Here is a 16,015-nt window from a genome sequence, read left to right as displayed (position 1 = left end):
AATACTCCTCATACTCAATAGGAACAAAAAAAAGAACATTATAAGAGAGATTATTAAAAAAAAATTAAAAATGTGATAAGAAGTATCCATCACATAGTGACATTAGACAGTGTGTGCAACAAGGAGAAGGAAAGCAAACAAAATCAAGGGCAGACATCAGACAGGAAAGAAAATGGATGACATATATTTGGTAACGGTAATGGTAATGGTTTTATTTCATTTGGACATGCATCAGATTACAATTGAGTGCATCCCATAATCAGTTCACAGTCCAAAAGGAGTAGGAAAAAGCAAAGCTTATTAAATCCTACCCCTCCATCTGGTACTTTTACAATCAGTAACTTTTACATTTGTTCACTTCCTGCTTTCCTAATGTAGTAAGTTTTTTTTTTTTGTTTTTTTTTTGTTTTAGTTTTATTTTTGTCACTTACCAAACAGCACCTGCCACTTTTATAATTATATTGTTATTCCTTGTTTTATTTTTATCCTTTTCTTTATTCTTATTTTTACTTTCTACAAAATACACCGTGGAGTTGCACTCAAATTTTGTTGTATGCAATAAAAATAAATTCTGATTCTGAGTGGCACCTGCCACATTAAGGACAGTTTGAGTGTTTATGACATGCTGGTGGAAAGTGTTGCACTCCTGATGGCTCTTTGCGCCTTTTGCTACATTTTACTTGGGACCAACCTAATGGGAGCATAGCTCATGTCATCCTGCCGCCATGGGATGTTTGTAACACAAGGTTGCTTTTGGAGCTGAGGTTGATTTTTTTCATGTGTTGTGCATGAAATAGTATTATTTTTTAACGATACATTATTCGCATTTCTCAAAAGCAATGGCATCCATAGCTTCTACCTCTCTTAATGCCATTCAGCAATTCACCAGTGACGCTGTATAGTATGTTGCATTGACATTGAAAGTATTTGTAATATTGTATATTGTAATTGTAATATAAAATACAACCTGGTTTTTGTAGAATTTGATGGAAGTTTTTGCCAACCCATGGCTTGAAAATGCTTGGGTTTTATCAAAAGTGTTAACAAGCTCTACTGTTGCTCGGTGTTTGAATATTTGAATATTTCTGTCGTGGTCTCAGGCTGGATTCATTCTGGACAATGGAGTCAAGACCACTCAGGCCAATGACAAGGACAAGAGACCCTTCCTGTCTCTGATCGGATCCAGGTCAGCCTCCATTTAACTTGTTCCAGCCTGTCACTTCATGTTTCACATCCAGAACTATTTGGAGGACATTAGTGATGGTCAAGCTGTTTCCAGTTACTGACTCCAATTCTTCTGAGTCAAAAGTGAATTGGGTACTACAGTTTTTGTTGAGAACCCATGGGTCAGTGAAACTCGAGTGTCCGCCGGGTAACCGTGAGTCAGTGAAACTTCAGTCTTGACTTGACTCCTGAACAACTAATGAGTCATGAAACTCGAGCCTTTGTCAAGCACCCGTAAATCAGTGATACCCGAGTCTTCATTGAGCACCTGAAACTCTAGCCTTTGTCAGGTACTTAATTGTTTGTTTCTTTAGGCTTTTTCCTGATTTCGGAGTCGCCACAGCGGGTCTTTTGAGCCGCATACTGATTCTAGCTTGAGCACTTTATATTCCGGATGCCCTTCCTCACGAATACCAATGATGACTTTAAGTCAGTGAAAGTTTATCCTTTGTCAAGCACTCGTAAATCAGTGATACTTGAGTCTTTGTTGAGGACTTGAGAGTCAATGAGACTTTATGCCCTGTCAAGTACCTGTTAGTCAGTGAAACTCTTTCAGTTTTTGGCAAGAACGTGTGATTCAGTGAAACTCTTTCAGTTTTTGACAAGAACCTGTTAGTCAGTGAAACTCTTTTAGTTTTTGTCAAGAACCTGTGAATCAGTGAAACTCCAGTCTTCATCAAGCACCGATGAGTCAAAAAAACTTTTTGTCGAGCACCTGTGAGCCAGTGAAACCCGAGTGTTCAGGTTTCATGACTTGTACATCTCTAGCACACTTTGCCAGGCAGAAATAAGACAACAACTACTGGACCCTTAATGCATGAATGACTTTTCTATGTGTCTGTCTATGACAAAAGGTCTGTTTTGTTTACACCGGTGATGGAACCTGTGAACCTTTTAGGTATGGCCCCCACCAGGATGCTGACCCTTTCAAACCCAGAGTTCCTGCTCTCATTCACCATTTTGTAGCCTACAAGAACCAGGATCATGGGGCGTGGCTGAGAGGAGGCGATGTCTGGCTTGACGACTGCCAGTGAGTGCATTCCACTGACTTTTTTTGAGTGACTCAAAATGCACTTGATTATTTTATTGTATTTCTGTTTTTTTTTTTTTAGATTTGCAGATAATGGCATTGGCCTTACTTTGGCAAGGTAAGAACTTTTTCTGAATCAGCAAATCAGTAATTATGGAGGCCATTTGCTTGTTGTAACGCTCTCTTAAATCTTTTTTATCGACTCTAAATCTGATAATAGACATACTGAACTACTCAAAATGGGAATAGGGGAAAAATGGGGAACTATATTTAAAGTTTGGATATGTTTCCAAAGCCAAAATGTGTGTTTGTGTGGAGTGAGTGTTTAACATGGAATCATGAAAATACAATTATCAAATATTACAATATAAAATAATATACCCACATGGCGTTTATGCCAATAGCATTTTGTCTCTAAGCACATTACAGTGATATGCAATAAATAAATAACAAAAAATTAATAATAATTTATTAATATAATATAATAATATATAAATAATGTACAATATATTTTATATATATTTAATATATAAATAATATAATATATATATATTTATATAATATAATAATAATTCAGGATTGTGCTGAGATTTTCAAGAACGACCCCCCCAAATTGACTTTTGTCCTTCCCATGGCCTGCAGAGGATGCAAATGATGCAAGCCGAAAGCTCAAGGACACAACATAAGTGTGAATTGTGACTACATTTTTAAAAAATATAACAAAATAAAATAAAAGTGTAGTTATTAGGGACTAGTAATAACATAACTGTGTAAAGAAATACAAAATAATATTAATATTTTAATAATTTATAGTAATTTTTGAAGGATTTACAAGATGAATTTTAGAAATCTGGAACACATTCTGTTATGCAGTGTTGGAGTTAGTTTAAATTAATCTTGCAGTTTGAATTTTATTTCCAAATAGCACCAATTCGGTGGAATGGCCCACATACTATATTTTCTGTCTATTTTATTTGTTTGCCTTTGCTAGCTGTGATGTAAGACACCCCTCTCTCTCTTTCTCTCGGCATGTGTGAGTAATTGGAAAATACCTTATAAGGAGCTTAGGGGGCAGTGGTAAACAGTGCTTTGAAGCAGTGTGAAAAGTAATTTAAGAGTTGTCCCTGAGGTGTGAATTAGAGTAAAGTCTTTAGGCATGATGCATACTGATGATCCCGCCCCACATCAGTCCTACATAATGCATGGTAAGCTTAGGTGCAGCAGAGCTGATGGACATGCATGCTACATATTCAGGAATATATTTCCATAACATTGCACCACTGCAATAGTATAATAGTTAAGCAAGCTCTACTATAATATTTAAACTGAGGCAAAGACATTCAAACCTTCAAATGAACTATCTGACTTTACAAATGCAAATAAATTCTGTAGCTTCAGGATTTGCCTTTCCTGGTAATGTGCAATAATTTTCTACTCACATTTACAGTTTGCAACACAACCTAGCCTGTCCAATCATAGTGGCAAAACATGACTAAAAATGGATGTTTTAGTGTTGGCATCTGCCCCACTGTAGACCCACCATCTGCAGGGGTAAACATAAGAGACCAGTGTATTTAGCGATGGGTGGCAGCCAATGTTGGGTGCCTGGGTGACCTTGTCTTTGTCTGTCAAATATGGAATGTAAGTTTTCCTGTGGGAGAAGGCTTTATTGGGGTCCCTCGAGGGTGTGTGAGAGAGCATGGCTGCTGAGGACTCTCTAGTTCTACTGGGAGACTTCATTGACCGAGAAGGCCGTGATTGGGAGAAATTATATGAATCCTGTGATGCTATTGGATTTGAACTGTGCAAATCCTAATTTGTCCAAAATAAACAACGTGCAGGAACATGAGAATGTCCATCAGTGTACCTGACACCTTAGACCGCAGGTCTATGAACGACTTTGTAGTCGGATCATCAGACCTGCGTCTGCACGTTGTCAGCATACTATTGAAGAGAGGGGCTGAGCTGGCAACTGATCAGTTGGAAGAATTAGGTTAAATGGCATGTGAGGGCCTGCTGGGAAAGAGTTTTCCATTCGATATGCGATATTGAGTCGAAATGGGCCATATTCTGTGCCTCTATTGCTGTACTGTACTGTACTGAGCTGTGGTTGGAAGGTAAGTCAGTGCCAGTGACGGAAATCACACCCAATGTTGGAGATGTACTCTGTCCATACTGTGTGCAGTGGAGACGCAGACCTCCAGACCTCAACTGTGGACATTATTATTATTCAACTGTGGTTGAAGCAATACTTTGATAATAAATAATAAAAAAATAATAATAATTAATAATAAATTGGGAGTCGAACAGGTGTACAGAGTTTGTCTTACCTGCGGATACTTACCTGGGGAGTCACCTGCAGGAATGTTTGGGGAGGAGCCGCCATGAGTCTCTGGGTTTTATAGGTTTGGTGATGTCATTAGTGACATCATCAGACCATACCATGTACTGATGATGGGGGGAGGGCAGCTGGGGATGTATGGGGGGGGGGGTGGCTGCAGTATTGGATTTCAGTGATGTGAGCAAATACCTTTTTTTCTTGATGTTGTTTTGGGAAGTCAAGTCATTCTTTTTTTCCCCAATTTTTTTATTTTTATTTTCAGTGTTATCCGTAAGTTTCTCTGGCAAGCTAAATAAATGTGCCTAGACTGGGAGAACTGCAAGTCTGCCTCCTGAATTGGTTTGGCCTTCCGACACCACCTTACAACAATTTGTTTTAATAACGATTCAATTTGATTCACAATTTGTGGTTGCCGATACGATTCAAGGACGATGTTAGTTCATTTAGAACAGGGGTGGGCAAACTACGGCCCGGGGGCCACATCCGGCCCGCCAAGTGTTTGAATACGGCCCGCCCAATCTTTCCAAAGTATTTCATTTAAACTCAACATACAACCTGGCATCATGGCCTGAGCCAACCTTTTGATGGTTTTATCAATTTCGTTTTTTGACATGGTCTGTTGTTTACAAAGTGCTCCTGAAAAACGGGACACAAGCACATAATAATAATAATAATAATAATAATAATTATTATTATTATTAGATTATTATAATTATTATTAGAACTATTATGATTATTATAATTATTATATTAATGCTAATTATTATATTAATTATATATAATATTATTGTTATATTTGCACATTTTACATAATAATAATATAATAATTATTATTTTAATTTTATTGTAATTATTATAATATTTAATTATTTTTAAAATATTTAAATATAAATATAAAATAATAAATAATAATAGCAGATTGCATGACAATTTTACAGATACAATAATACCAGGTGGACTGTTACGTGTAAAATATATAGTCTGCCCCCCCCCCCCTCGTAAATTTTGTCATATCAATGCGGCCCGCGAGTCAAAAAGTTTGCCCACCCCTGATTTGGAACGATACGAGCCGAAACGATGCAGTACATTTAAATTCGATTCTGTAATCTTTTAGCCAACAATTCAACCAGTGTGACTGTGAACCTGTATACTTGACAGTGCGGTGAAGTTTCGGATTTGGAATCGGGTATAAATGATGAATAATCTTTATATTTAATTTATTATTATTATTCTAATTAATTAAAAAACAAACAATTTGTTAAAAAAATGGGTGAACAGAGGTTTGTATAGCTTGCCATGGTTAATTCTTCACTACAGTGGTGCACACACATCAGACATGTGGAGGACTATTTTATATTGGTATTGGAATAATGTATTGTATTCGGAATGCCAGCACCAAAATGTGTAAAGTCATCATTCAGTTCCCAGTATGAACTCAGACTAAATGAGACATGGCTGTGTTGCAAACTTTGGTATTTCAGGAAGTTGGGTGATTTTCAAGAATGCTTGAAGTGGACTTTGATGGGTTTTTTTTTTTTTTTAATCTGGATTTAGATCTCCTACTCCCAGCAGCCATAAATTCCTTCACAGGTTTTTGTTTGACTCGTAGTTCTATTAGTTCTATTTTTTTCTGTCCCTGTGTGCAGTGGAGGGACATTTCCGGATGATGATGGCTCTCGTCAGCAAGTGAAGAATTCTGTGTTTGTTGGTGAAAGTGACAATCACGGGATGCCGCTCCCTGACAACAGTATCTGGGGCCCAGGCGGCGCTGACCCCACTGGTAGAACCCTCCCGCGGGGCATGTAAGTGAAAGCGACAAACAACAGAACACATGAAAGACATATAAAAAGATGGAATACAATAATAAAATGAAACAGTAATAAAATACTTTTATCCCTGTGGTTTTCTTGCATACTGGAAGGGAGGGAGAGACACACTTTTTGGGACGGGGAAGCTCCACTGTTTCGTTATCACTTTCCATTTCATAGGAGCAGATCCTTTCACATGATACAAGATACCATCTTTTGTTGATTTTTTTTTTAATTTCCCTGCAGTGATTTCCCAATCCGGGGCATGCAGATCTACGATGGACCCATCAACGTGCAAAACTGTACATTTCGCAAATACACGGCTCTGGAGGGACGCCACAGTAGCGCTTTTGGTTTTCGACTCAACAACTCATGGCAGAGCTGCCCAAACAATAATGTGACGGACATCACCTTCGACCATGTACCTGTGAGTCTGTGTGCATCTGCGTGTGTCCGTGTGTGTATCTGTGTGTGTGTGTACGATAACACAATGCATTTCCTTGAAATGAAATGTGTACCAATGTCTCCGCCCACCAGTGCGTGCTCCCTGTGCCTCCCATAGATCACGTCCCGTGTGTTTTTTGGAGAGCCCGGTCCGTGGTTTAATAAGATGCAGATGGATGGGGACAAGACCACCATTTTTCACGATATTGACGGCTCGGTTAGCGAGTATCCGGGCGCTTACCTGGTTAAGGACGACAACTGGCTGGTGCGCCACCCAGACTGCATCGATGTGCCTGATTGGAGGGCTGCCATCTGCAGTGGCCACTACGCACAGGTAGTACTATTCCATTCATTAACATACTCTATGTTTTAACCTAGTGATTATTAAATTAATTATCTTGACAGTGTTTCTATATCGAACAGATCTACACTTTGTTATTTTTATTTATTTTTTTGTTATTATTTCATGTTACAGCCTTTCATTTCAGGTTCCATACAGCCTTGTAGGTTACAATGTTTTGTGTACAATTTCAGTTCATGTTATAGTTTCATGTTATTTATGTTAAACTGTTTTGTGTTTCATTTCATGATACAGTGTTTTATGTTATGACATTTCATGTTATGACCTTTGATATGATGCTTCTTCTTGCAAGGTTTCATGTTACATTTTGCATGACATTTTGTGTTACAATGTTTGGTGTTATGACACTGCGTGTTACAGCATTTTACGTTACCTCATTTCATGTTAATGTTTTACATGTTCAAGACATCGCAGTCAGTATCTATGGCCGTTGTTTCGACAGATCTACATCCAGACACGTAATCCCGCCAATCTGAACATGCACATTGTGAGAGATGAGTACCCCGATCGACCCCTGACACTAGAAGGCGCTCTTGGGAAGAGGAAGCACTACCAGCAGTTCCAGCCTGTGATCACCTTGGCAAAAGGCTACACCATCCACTGGGACCAAGCAGCACCCGCCGAGGTCACCGTCTGGCTCATTAACTTCAACAAGTCAGTAAACGGCATGCACACGTACATCAAACATCACCTGATTTCAGGTCCCTTCAAAGCCTGACAGTTTATAATCATCATGGGAATTGGGGATTTTAATCATGTATTTGAAGCGTTGTTTTACATCTTCAATTTTTTGGGTCAAATTTATTTGAATTGTCTATCAGGGTTCAATATCATTGTTACAGTCCCAATTTCCCAATAGATTAATATACATTAACAGTCAAATCCTACAGTACAGTAATCCTTTGTTGGTTGTGGTTACCGATCGGTCCAGACCCAATCGTGATAAATGTTATTATTGTTATTATTATTATGCCTGATGTGAGATCATTCAAACCTGCAACAAAGTTTGGTGCTTGTGTGTTGTACAGTAACATAACTGACACCTAGTCACCAGTGTAGAATACTATATATCATCTCAACGTATTTGAATGCGTCTTCTGAATGCCTTATATTTGTATTTTACCTCATGTCGCGATATCTATACTTGAAAAAGCTTAAAGGGGACCTATTATGTTAATTTTCGGCCCTTTGTATTGAGATGTGGACCCCTATAGAGCAGCTACACACGAGTACCTACACAGAAAGCTTTCTAGATCTTCAAGAATCTGCACCTATTCCAGCTTTATTTCCTTGGATTTCCAAAACGGTCTGTTTTATTTTATTCCACCCAGTCACACCCACGCCGCTGTGATTGGTCACACTCCAAACCACTACAGACTACTGCCGAACACCACTTTCTAATTTTGTTAGTATAGGACAGGGGTCGGCAACCTTACTGTGAAAGAGCCACCCCCCCCCCCCCCCTTGCCCCTAAAGAAAAATCAGAAGAAATGTGTAGCACAGCCTGTTTCTTTTAGCAGGCGACCAATAGCTGTGATGAGCTCACATGCTGAGCCAATTAGGAGTCTCCGACGGTTTTGGCTGTCAAATTTGGAGGGAAGTTTGGGGTATCAAAGTAGTTCAGATAAGAAAAGACGAGTTGATGGAGTACTCTTGCTAGAATTGGAGATAAACTTTCTCTCATTTATTTTTTAGAAATGTCAAATAGCTCTGGGAAAGTAAGATTTTTTCCCTCCATGTTTACCTGTGTGAGCAACCCCACTGATTGGTCCTCATCTGGGCGAAAGCGATGAAAAGTTGAGCATTTTTTTCAGCTTAGTGGGATCGCGTCATAAGCGAACATGTGCACATGGATTCTAATGGGTCAGCTAAACGCTCTTAAAAATGCTGAAGCAATATAATGAGGATACATATAATTCAGAGGATTCCGGATGTGGTCATGATGAGGTTTGACTGAGTTTTAATAGGCACTTTAGTCTGGTTCGGGGGTCTCAAACTCAATTTCACTCACTAAAAAGGGATGGCGCTAGCTGCTGTATTTTAATAATAATTAAAAAAAGATACAATCTGAGAGCGTATTGATAATCCATAGTTTAATATCGCAATAATGTGAGAAAAAGATGTTTTGTCACACCCCCAATTGGGAGTGATGCTGGCTCTGGTGGTACTTGGTTTGTAAAAACTTGTTGAAGTTGAACAGGTTGTTCATTATAACACATAGTAGTAGTTGCGCTATATGTTTTTATTTATGTGTTACATGTTGTGCTGTCATTTTGTGTTGTGTTCTGCAAGTATAGGCTGCAAAACACGATTTGGTGAGCCGCACTGGCTTGTGGGCTGCGAGTTTGAGACCCCTCATCTAGTTAGTCCCCTCGGCTATCAACTCTATGCTGGCCACTAATGTTGGCTTAACATCTTACACCAGGGGTGGGCAAACTACGGCCCGGGGGCCACATCCGGCCCGCCAAGTGTTTGAATACGGCCCGTCCAATCTTTCCAAAGTATTTCATTTAAACTCAACATACAACCTGGCATCATGGCCTGAGCCAACCTTTTGATGGTTTTATCAATTTTGTTTTTTGACATGGTCTGTTGTTTACAAAGTGCTCCTGAAAAAAGGGACACAAGCACATAATAATAATAATAATAATAATAATAATAATAATAATAATAATAATAATAATAATAATAATAAGAATAATAATAAGAATAATAATTATTATCATTATTATTATTATTATTATTATTATTATTATTATTATTAAATTATTAGATTATTAGATTATTATAATAATTATTAGAACTATTATGATTATTATAATTATTATATTAATGCTAATTATTATATTAATTATATATAATATTATTGTTATATTTGCATATTTTACATAATAATAATATAACAATTATTGTTTTAATTGTATTGTAATTATTATAATATTTTATTATTTTTAGAATATTTAAATAAAATAATAAATAATAATAGCAGATTGCATGACAATTTTACAGATACAATAATACCAGGTGTCATATCAATGCGGCCCGCGAGTAAAAAAGTTTGCCCACCCCTGCCTTACACCAATGGTATAGTGTTGCACACCACCCTTTTTATGCATAAGCACAATTAATTAATAACTGTTTTACATGTGTTTTTTTCTGGGTTTTTGTTCTTGAGTTTCCATCTCAGTTTAAATGAACCTACCCTAAGGCTACGTATGTCCACACTGACAGGAATGTTTTCAATAATGCACAAAAAAATATCCACCTTACATTCACCGACTATCATTCCCATTTTGGCTGCCAGAAGCCTGGAAAAGCAACCACATGGTTAGACATTATAAAGCATCTGTTCCTCAGTATTCCGACTACAACATTGCAGTTTAATTTCAAGTGTTGTACAAAGCCCGTTGATGAGAAGCGACTGACTTTCTTAACATTATTGGTTTTTAAAAGAGGGCCACGGGCTTCAACTGTTGTTGGATTCACTACATAAATAGGACAAGCTTCTCCATGTGGACTTTTTGGCTGGAAATGTGAAAGCAGCAAATGACCTGCTGGTCTCACACTGAGAATGTAAGGTAGCGAGGCAAATAACTGTAGCACCATCTTCTGGTCACAAAGGATGAAAGCAAGTGAAGAGGCGGCACTCCTGCCTTTTGTATTTCAGGAAACTGTATTCAATATTTCAATCTTGCATTGCAGTCTGGTTTTACTTGACTGATTTATACCATTTTAAAACTTGTACACAGTTGCAGCCACAAGATCTCTTTCCCAACAGTTGATTTTTGTCTGATTGTAAACATATTTATCTGTTCTATTAGAAAAGACTGGATCAGTGTGGGCATCTGCTACCCACAAGGCACCACTTTTGTCATCATCTCAGACATCCACAATCGTCTGACCAAACAGACCCACAAGACAGGAGTCTTCATGAGGACCACGCAGAGGGAGAAGATCAACCACTCACACCTGACCAGAGGCTACTACTACTGGGAGGAAGATACAGGGTCAGAAACACATGGCAAATTGGACCCAGTTTGTACACTTAAATAAGATTTTCACATTAATATTTGTGTGATAGTTATATATAGTTATGTATTATAATGGCAAATGCTGATGGCGAATGATGATGTCATCATGTGACCGTTGCAGGTTGCTCTTCCTGAAGGTACAGGCTCATAACGACAGGGAGCGGTTTGCATTCTGCTCCCTCAAAGGATGCGAGAGGGTGAAGATCACAGCCATCATCCCGAAAGGAAGTCCAGCTAGCAACTGCATGGCTCGAGCCTATCCAAAATATGCCGAGCTGCCTGTGGTGGACGTTCCCATGCCCAGAAAGATTCCCAATGAAAGACTGGTGAGAGACAGGGATTTTCATAGCAACGGTTGTGTATGGAATCAATTTACTGTGATAAACGAGGGATCTACTAACAGGGTGTGCCAAAAATCTATCATATGAGCAAAATAGCACTGTTTGCCTTCATGAATATGCAGATTATATGCAGAATATCGTGAAATATTGAGCAAACATGCAAATGGCGTCATTTTGCACCCACAATGTGATTTCTGAAAGTATGCTAGCATTTAAGCCATTTTAATAGTTATTAACTTAGTCTTATCATGCTAACAGCTAGCATTTTAGCATTGCTGGCATTTTAAAATTAGCATGTTATATTTTTTTGCTACTTTCAAACTTATGAACTTTCACAGTGTTTTTGTTTTAGGAGTTAGCATGGTAAAAGTTAGCATGTTAACATTAACATTAGTAACCACATTAGTATCTTAGCCTTTAAGCCATTTTAATAGTTATTAACGTACATTAATAATATAGCACTATAGTCTTATCATGCTAACAGCTAGCATTTTAGCATTGCTGGTATTTTTAAATTAGCATGTTATAGTTTTTGCTACTTTCAAACTTATGAACTTTCACAGTGTTTTTGTTTTAGGAGTTAGCATGGTAAAAGTTAGCATGTTAACATTAACATTAGTAACCACATTAGTATCTTAGCATTTAAGACATTTTAACAGTTATTAACTTACATTAATAATATAGTACTATAGTCTTATCATGCTAAGAGCTAGCATTTTAGCATTGCTGGCATTTTGAAATTAGCATGTTATATTTTTTTTGCTACTTTCAAACTTATAAACTTTCACAGTGTTTTTGTTTTAGGCGCTAGCATGGTAAAAGTTAGCATGTTAACATTAACATTAGTAACCACATTAGTATCTTAGCATTTCAGCCATTTTAATAGTTATGAACGTACATTAATACTATAGTACTATCATGCTAACAGCTAGCATGTTAGCATTGCTGGCATTCTAAAATATTTTTTGCTAGTTTCAAACATAAACTTTCACAGAGTTTTTGTTTAGGAGTTAGCATGATAAAGTTAGCATGTTAACATTAACATTAGTAACCACATTAGTATCTTAGCATTTAAGCCATTTTAATAGTTATGAACGTACATTAATACTATAGTACTATAGTACTATCATGCTAACAGCTAGCACAGGGGTGGGCAAATATTTTGACTCGTGGGCCACATTGAGTTAACAAAATTGCCCGGGGGGCCAGAACATGTATTTAACACACACACACACACACACTATTTTATGCTTATAATTTTCCTTGAATTATTTGTCTAATTTTATGTGTAAAAGTGTTATACTATCAGCTGTATGTTCTCATATCCCTTTTTTCAGGAGCACTTTAAACATCAGACCACATCAAACTATGTCATTTCATTTGACAGTTTTGTTTAGTTTTTTTGTTGTTTTTTTTAACTAAATAAGACATTCCACTTGCAAGTCATGTGGCCAGTTTTTATGTTAAAAGTTGAAATACTTAGAAAGCAACTGGCGGGCCGGATTCAAACACTTGGTGGGCCGCATGTGGCCCCCGGGCCGCAGTTTGCCCACCCCTAAGCTAGCATGTTAGCATTGCTGGCATTCTAAAATATTTTTTGGTAGTTTCAAACATAAACTTTCACAGAGTTTTTGTTTAGGAGTTAGCATGATAAAGTTAGCATGTTAACATTGACATTAGTACCAACATTAGCATGTTAACATTTTAGCCATTTTCACAGTTATGACCTTACATAGACGCTTAGTGGTGTCGTGCTCGGTGTTGCATGCAAACAGTTAGCATGCTAGCTACAGCTTTTCAGTCTGCATCAGTCCGACAGTTGGGTGCAACATTGCAGGTTGGTGTCACCATCGCCAGAATTTCATGTCTTGCAGTGCTAATTGTTGGTTTGATTTGTTTCAGCCCTCTCCAGAGCACTTACTGGAGGTTAAAATGGAGTCCTATAATACTCGCTTCTACCACATCAAGGAGGACTTTGCCTTTACTGAGGTAATCATTTTCTCAAACATTTCTTCTCCTCACACCCCTGACATTCAGTTGATCCCAATGGACACAGAAACATTCACCTCGGTAATGAGCCACATTTCCATCAATAAACTTCAATCCAGCTGCATGTTTTGGAACATTAAATTGTACTGAAAGAGACGACGTCAGAGTTAGGCAATGGAGCAACAAGGCACTCCAGGAAAACAAGAGAAAAGCCATTCAAAAAACAATAAAAGGCATAGAATGCTTAAGAATAGCCACGTAGCAAAGTACAAATGGTGCTCACAATTGTGATTGTCTATTGGTTCCAGGTCAATGGGAAGAAGTTGTACCAAGCAGAAGAGGGCGTGCACCTGACGGTCATCGACGGGCATGACGGGAAGGTGATCGAGAACAAAGCATTCAGGAACGCAATCCTTCAGGGTGTCCCTGCCCAAGTAGACAAGTACATCAGCGAACTGAGAGATGGGTAAGTCATGCTAAATGAACCCAGGTCTTCCCGATCTCCTGACTGTGTGGCCAGCAGTGAGTTCAAGCTCAAGTACCAAGCAACTTTATGTGGTACTATAAATGAAATGATATTATAGAAGACGCTGTCCTCTAATCATTGCCCCCACCAACTAAGTAGGGGTGATGTACAGACGTAGTACTCAAGTGTTTGCTAATCATATGTCAAGAGGCACAAAACGCAAACTATAATCATCAATATACACAGTGTATTTACCTAGCTATATGGAATGACCAAAGACTAACACAAAATATTAACAGCTATTTAAAGAGCAATGTCGCAAAGCATGATGGGAACTCACACTACAATTATTTGGTGGATACTACTATTACACACATTATACTCAGTCTTGTAGAAGCTGTGTAGCTCGGCTTGTAGAGTGCTTTGTTTGTAATGTGGAGGTCCTAAGATCCAATCCAAAGGTACTAAACTACTTTAAATGGTACTATAAAATGGTAAAATGGTACTCCAGTTTCCCCCCACATTCCAAAAACATGCTAGGTTAATTGGCGACTCCAAATTGTCCATAGGTATGAATGTGAGTGTGAATGGTTGTTTGTCTATATGTGCCCTGTGATTGGCTGGCCACCAGTCTAGATTTTTTTAAAATGTAATCAGTTAAAGGCAATTATAATTATATGTAGAGCAGCTACTTTTTTTAAGCTATTTAAAATATGAATTCATTTTCTACTGCTTATCATCAAAAGGGTCGCAGGGGTGCTGGAGCCTATCCCAGCTGTCTTCAGGCGAGAGGCTGGACTGGTGGCCAGCCAATCACAGGGCATATATAGACAAACAACCATTCACACTCACATTCATACCTATGGACAATTTGGAGTCACCAATTAACCTAGCATGTTTTTGGAATGTGGGAGGAAACTGGAGTACCCGGAGAAAACCCTCGCATGAGAACATGCAAATTCCACACAGAGATGGCCGAGGATGGAATCAAACTCTGGTCTCCAAGCTGTGAGGCCTGTGTGCTAACCACTTGCAGCCTATTTAAAATATAATTGTATTTAAATGTGCCTGCGGGTCGGACTTTGGACACCACCGTATTACATGAGTCTTAACCAAACCACCATCCATCTCATTCACTCAATAGCATGGCTTTTTATGATTGTGTTGTAGACTTATATAGTTTTATTATTCTTTATGCTTATTTCTCCACTGTGGGGTCTCTCGGAACTGTAGCGATGACTGTAATAATTCTTGCTTTAAGTAGATGTAGGGTAAATAGAGTAGAAAAGCTTGTTCGCTGGCATTTGCACTGCTGTTGAAAACATTTCTGGTTATTTCCACAGTTCAATTGTTCTCATGACGTCCAAAGGTCGTCTGGTGACAAGAGGAATATGGACCAAAGCGCTGGAACGACTTGGAGCCGACCCAAACGTCAAACTCAAAGGTTTGGCTTCATGTTTCCATGACATTCATTCATTTTCTACCGCTTATCCCCACGAGGGTCGCGGGGGTGCTGGAGCCTATCCCAGCTGTCTTCGGGCGAGACGCGGGGTACACCCTGGACTGGTGGCCAGCCAATCACAGGGCACATATAGACAAACAACCATTCACACTCACATTCATACCTATGGACAATTTGGAGTCGCAAATTAACCTAGCATGTTTTTGGAATGTGGAGAAAACCCACGCATGCACGGGGAGAACATGCAAACTCCACACAGAGATGGCCGAGGGTGGAATTGAACTCTCAGGTCTCGTAGCTGTGTGGCCTGTGCGCTAACCACTCTTCTGCCGTGCAATATAATTAATATTATTCATTGGTAGTAAAACTAATATTATAATGGTATTATAAATTAATGGTACACCCTGGACTGGTCGCCAGCCAATCACAGGGCACATAGAGACAAACAACCATTCACACTCACATTCATACCTATGGACAATTTGGAGTCGCAAATTAACCTAGCATGTTTTTGGAAT

General features: G+C 38.4%; 1 protein-coding gene across 1 annotated transcript in view; it reads left to right on the top strand.

Annotated features, from left to right (window-relative positions):
* cemip (cell migration inducing hyaluronidase 1) overlaps positions 1-16,015 on the top strand; it is a 121,172-nt gene that overhangs the window by 103,843 nt on the left and 1,314 nt on the right. The window contains exons 17-28 of the mRNA XM_058077488.2: positions 1,101-1,186; positions 2,123-2,254; positions 2,337-2,372; positions 6,242-6,397; positions 6,650-6,830; positions 6,966-7,181; positions 7,651-7,862; positions 11,030-11,215; positions 11,361-11,565; positions 13,483-13,569; positions 13,878-14,035; positions 15,379-15,479. Coding sequence (XP_057933471.2) covers positions 1,101-1,186; positions 2,123-2,254; positions 2,337-2,372; positions 6,242-6,397; positions 6,650-6,830; positions 6,966-7,181; positions 7,651-7,862; positions 11,030-11,215; positions 11,361-11,565; positions 13,483-13,569; positions 13,878-14,035; positions 15,379-15,479 — 1,756 coding nt within the window. The remainder of the gene's footprint in view (positions 1-1,100; positions 1,187-2,122; positions 2,255-2,336; positions 2,373-6,241; positions 6,398-6,649; positions 6,831-6,965; positions 7,182-7,650; positions 7,863-11,029; positions 11,216-11,360; positions 11,566-13,482; positions 13,570-13,877; positions 14,036-15,378; positions 15,480-16,015) is intronic.

The sequence above is a fragment of the Doryrhamphus excisus genome, linkage group LG1 (assembly GCF_037039965.1).
Source record: "Doryrhamphus excisus strain RoL-2023G ecotype Guam linkage group LG1, RoL_Dexc_Guam_v1.1, whole genome shotgun sequence".
In the NCBI taxonomy this organism is placed as follows: Eukaryota; Metazoa; Chordata; class Actinopteri; order Syngnathiformes; family Syngnathidae; genus Doryrhamphus; species Doryrhamphus excisus.
The sequence above is the reverse complement of the archived record's forward strand: the minus strand, read 5'-3'. Positions and strand labels throughout refer to the sequence as shown.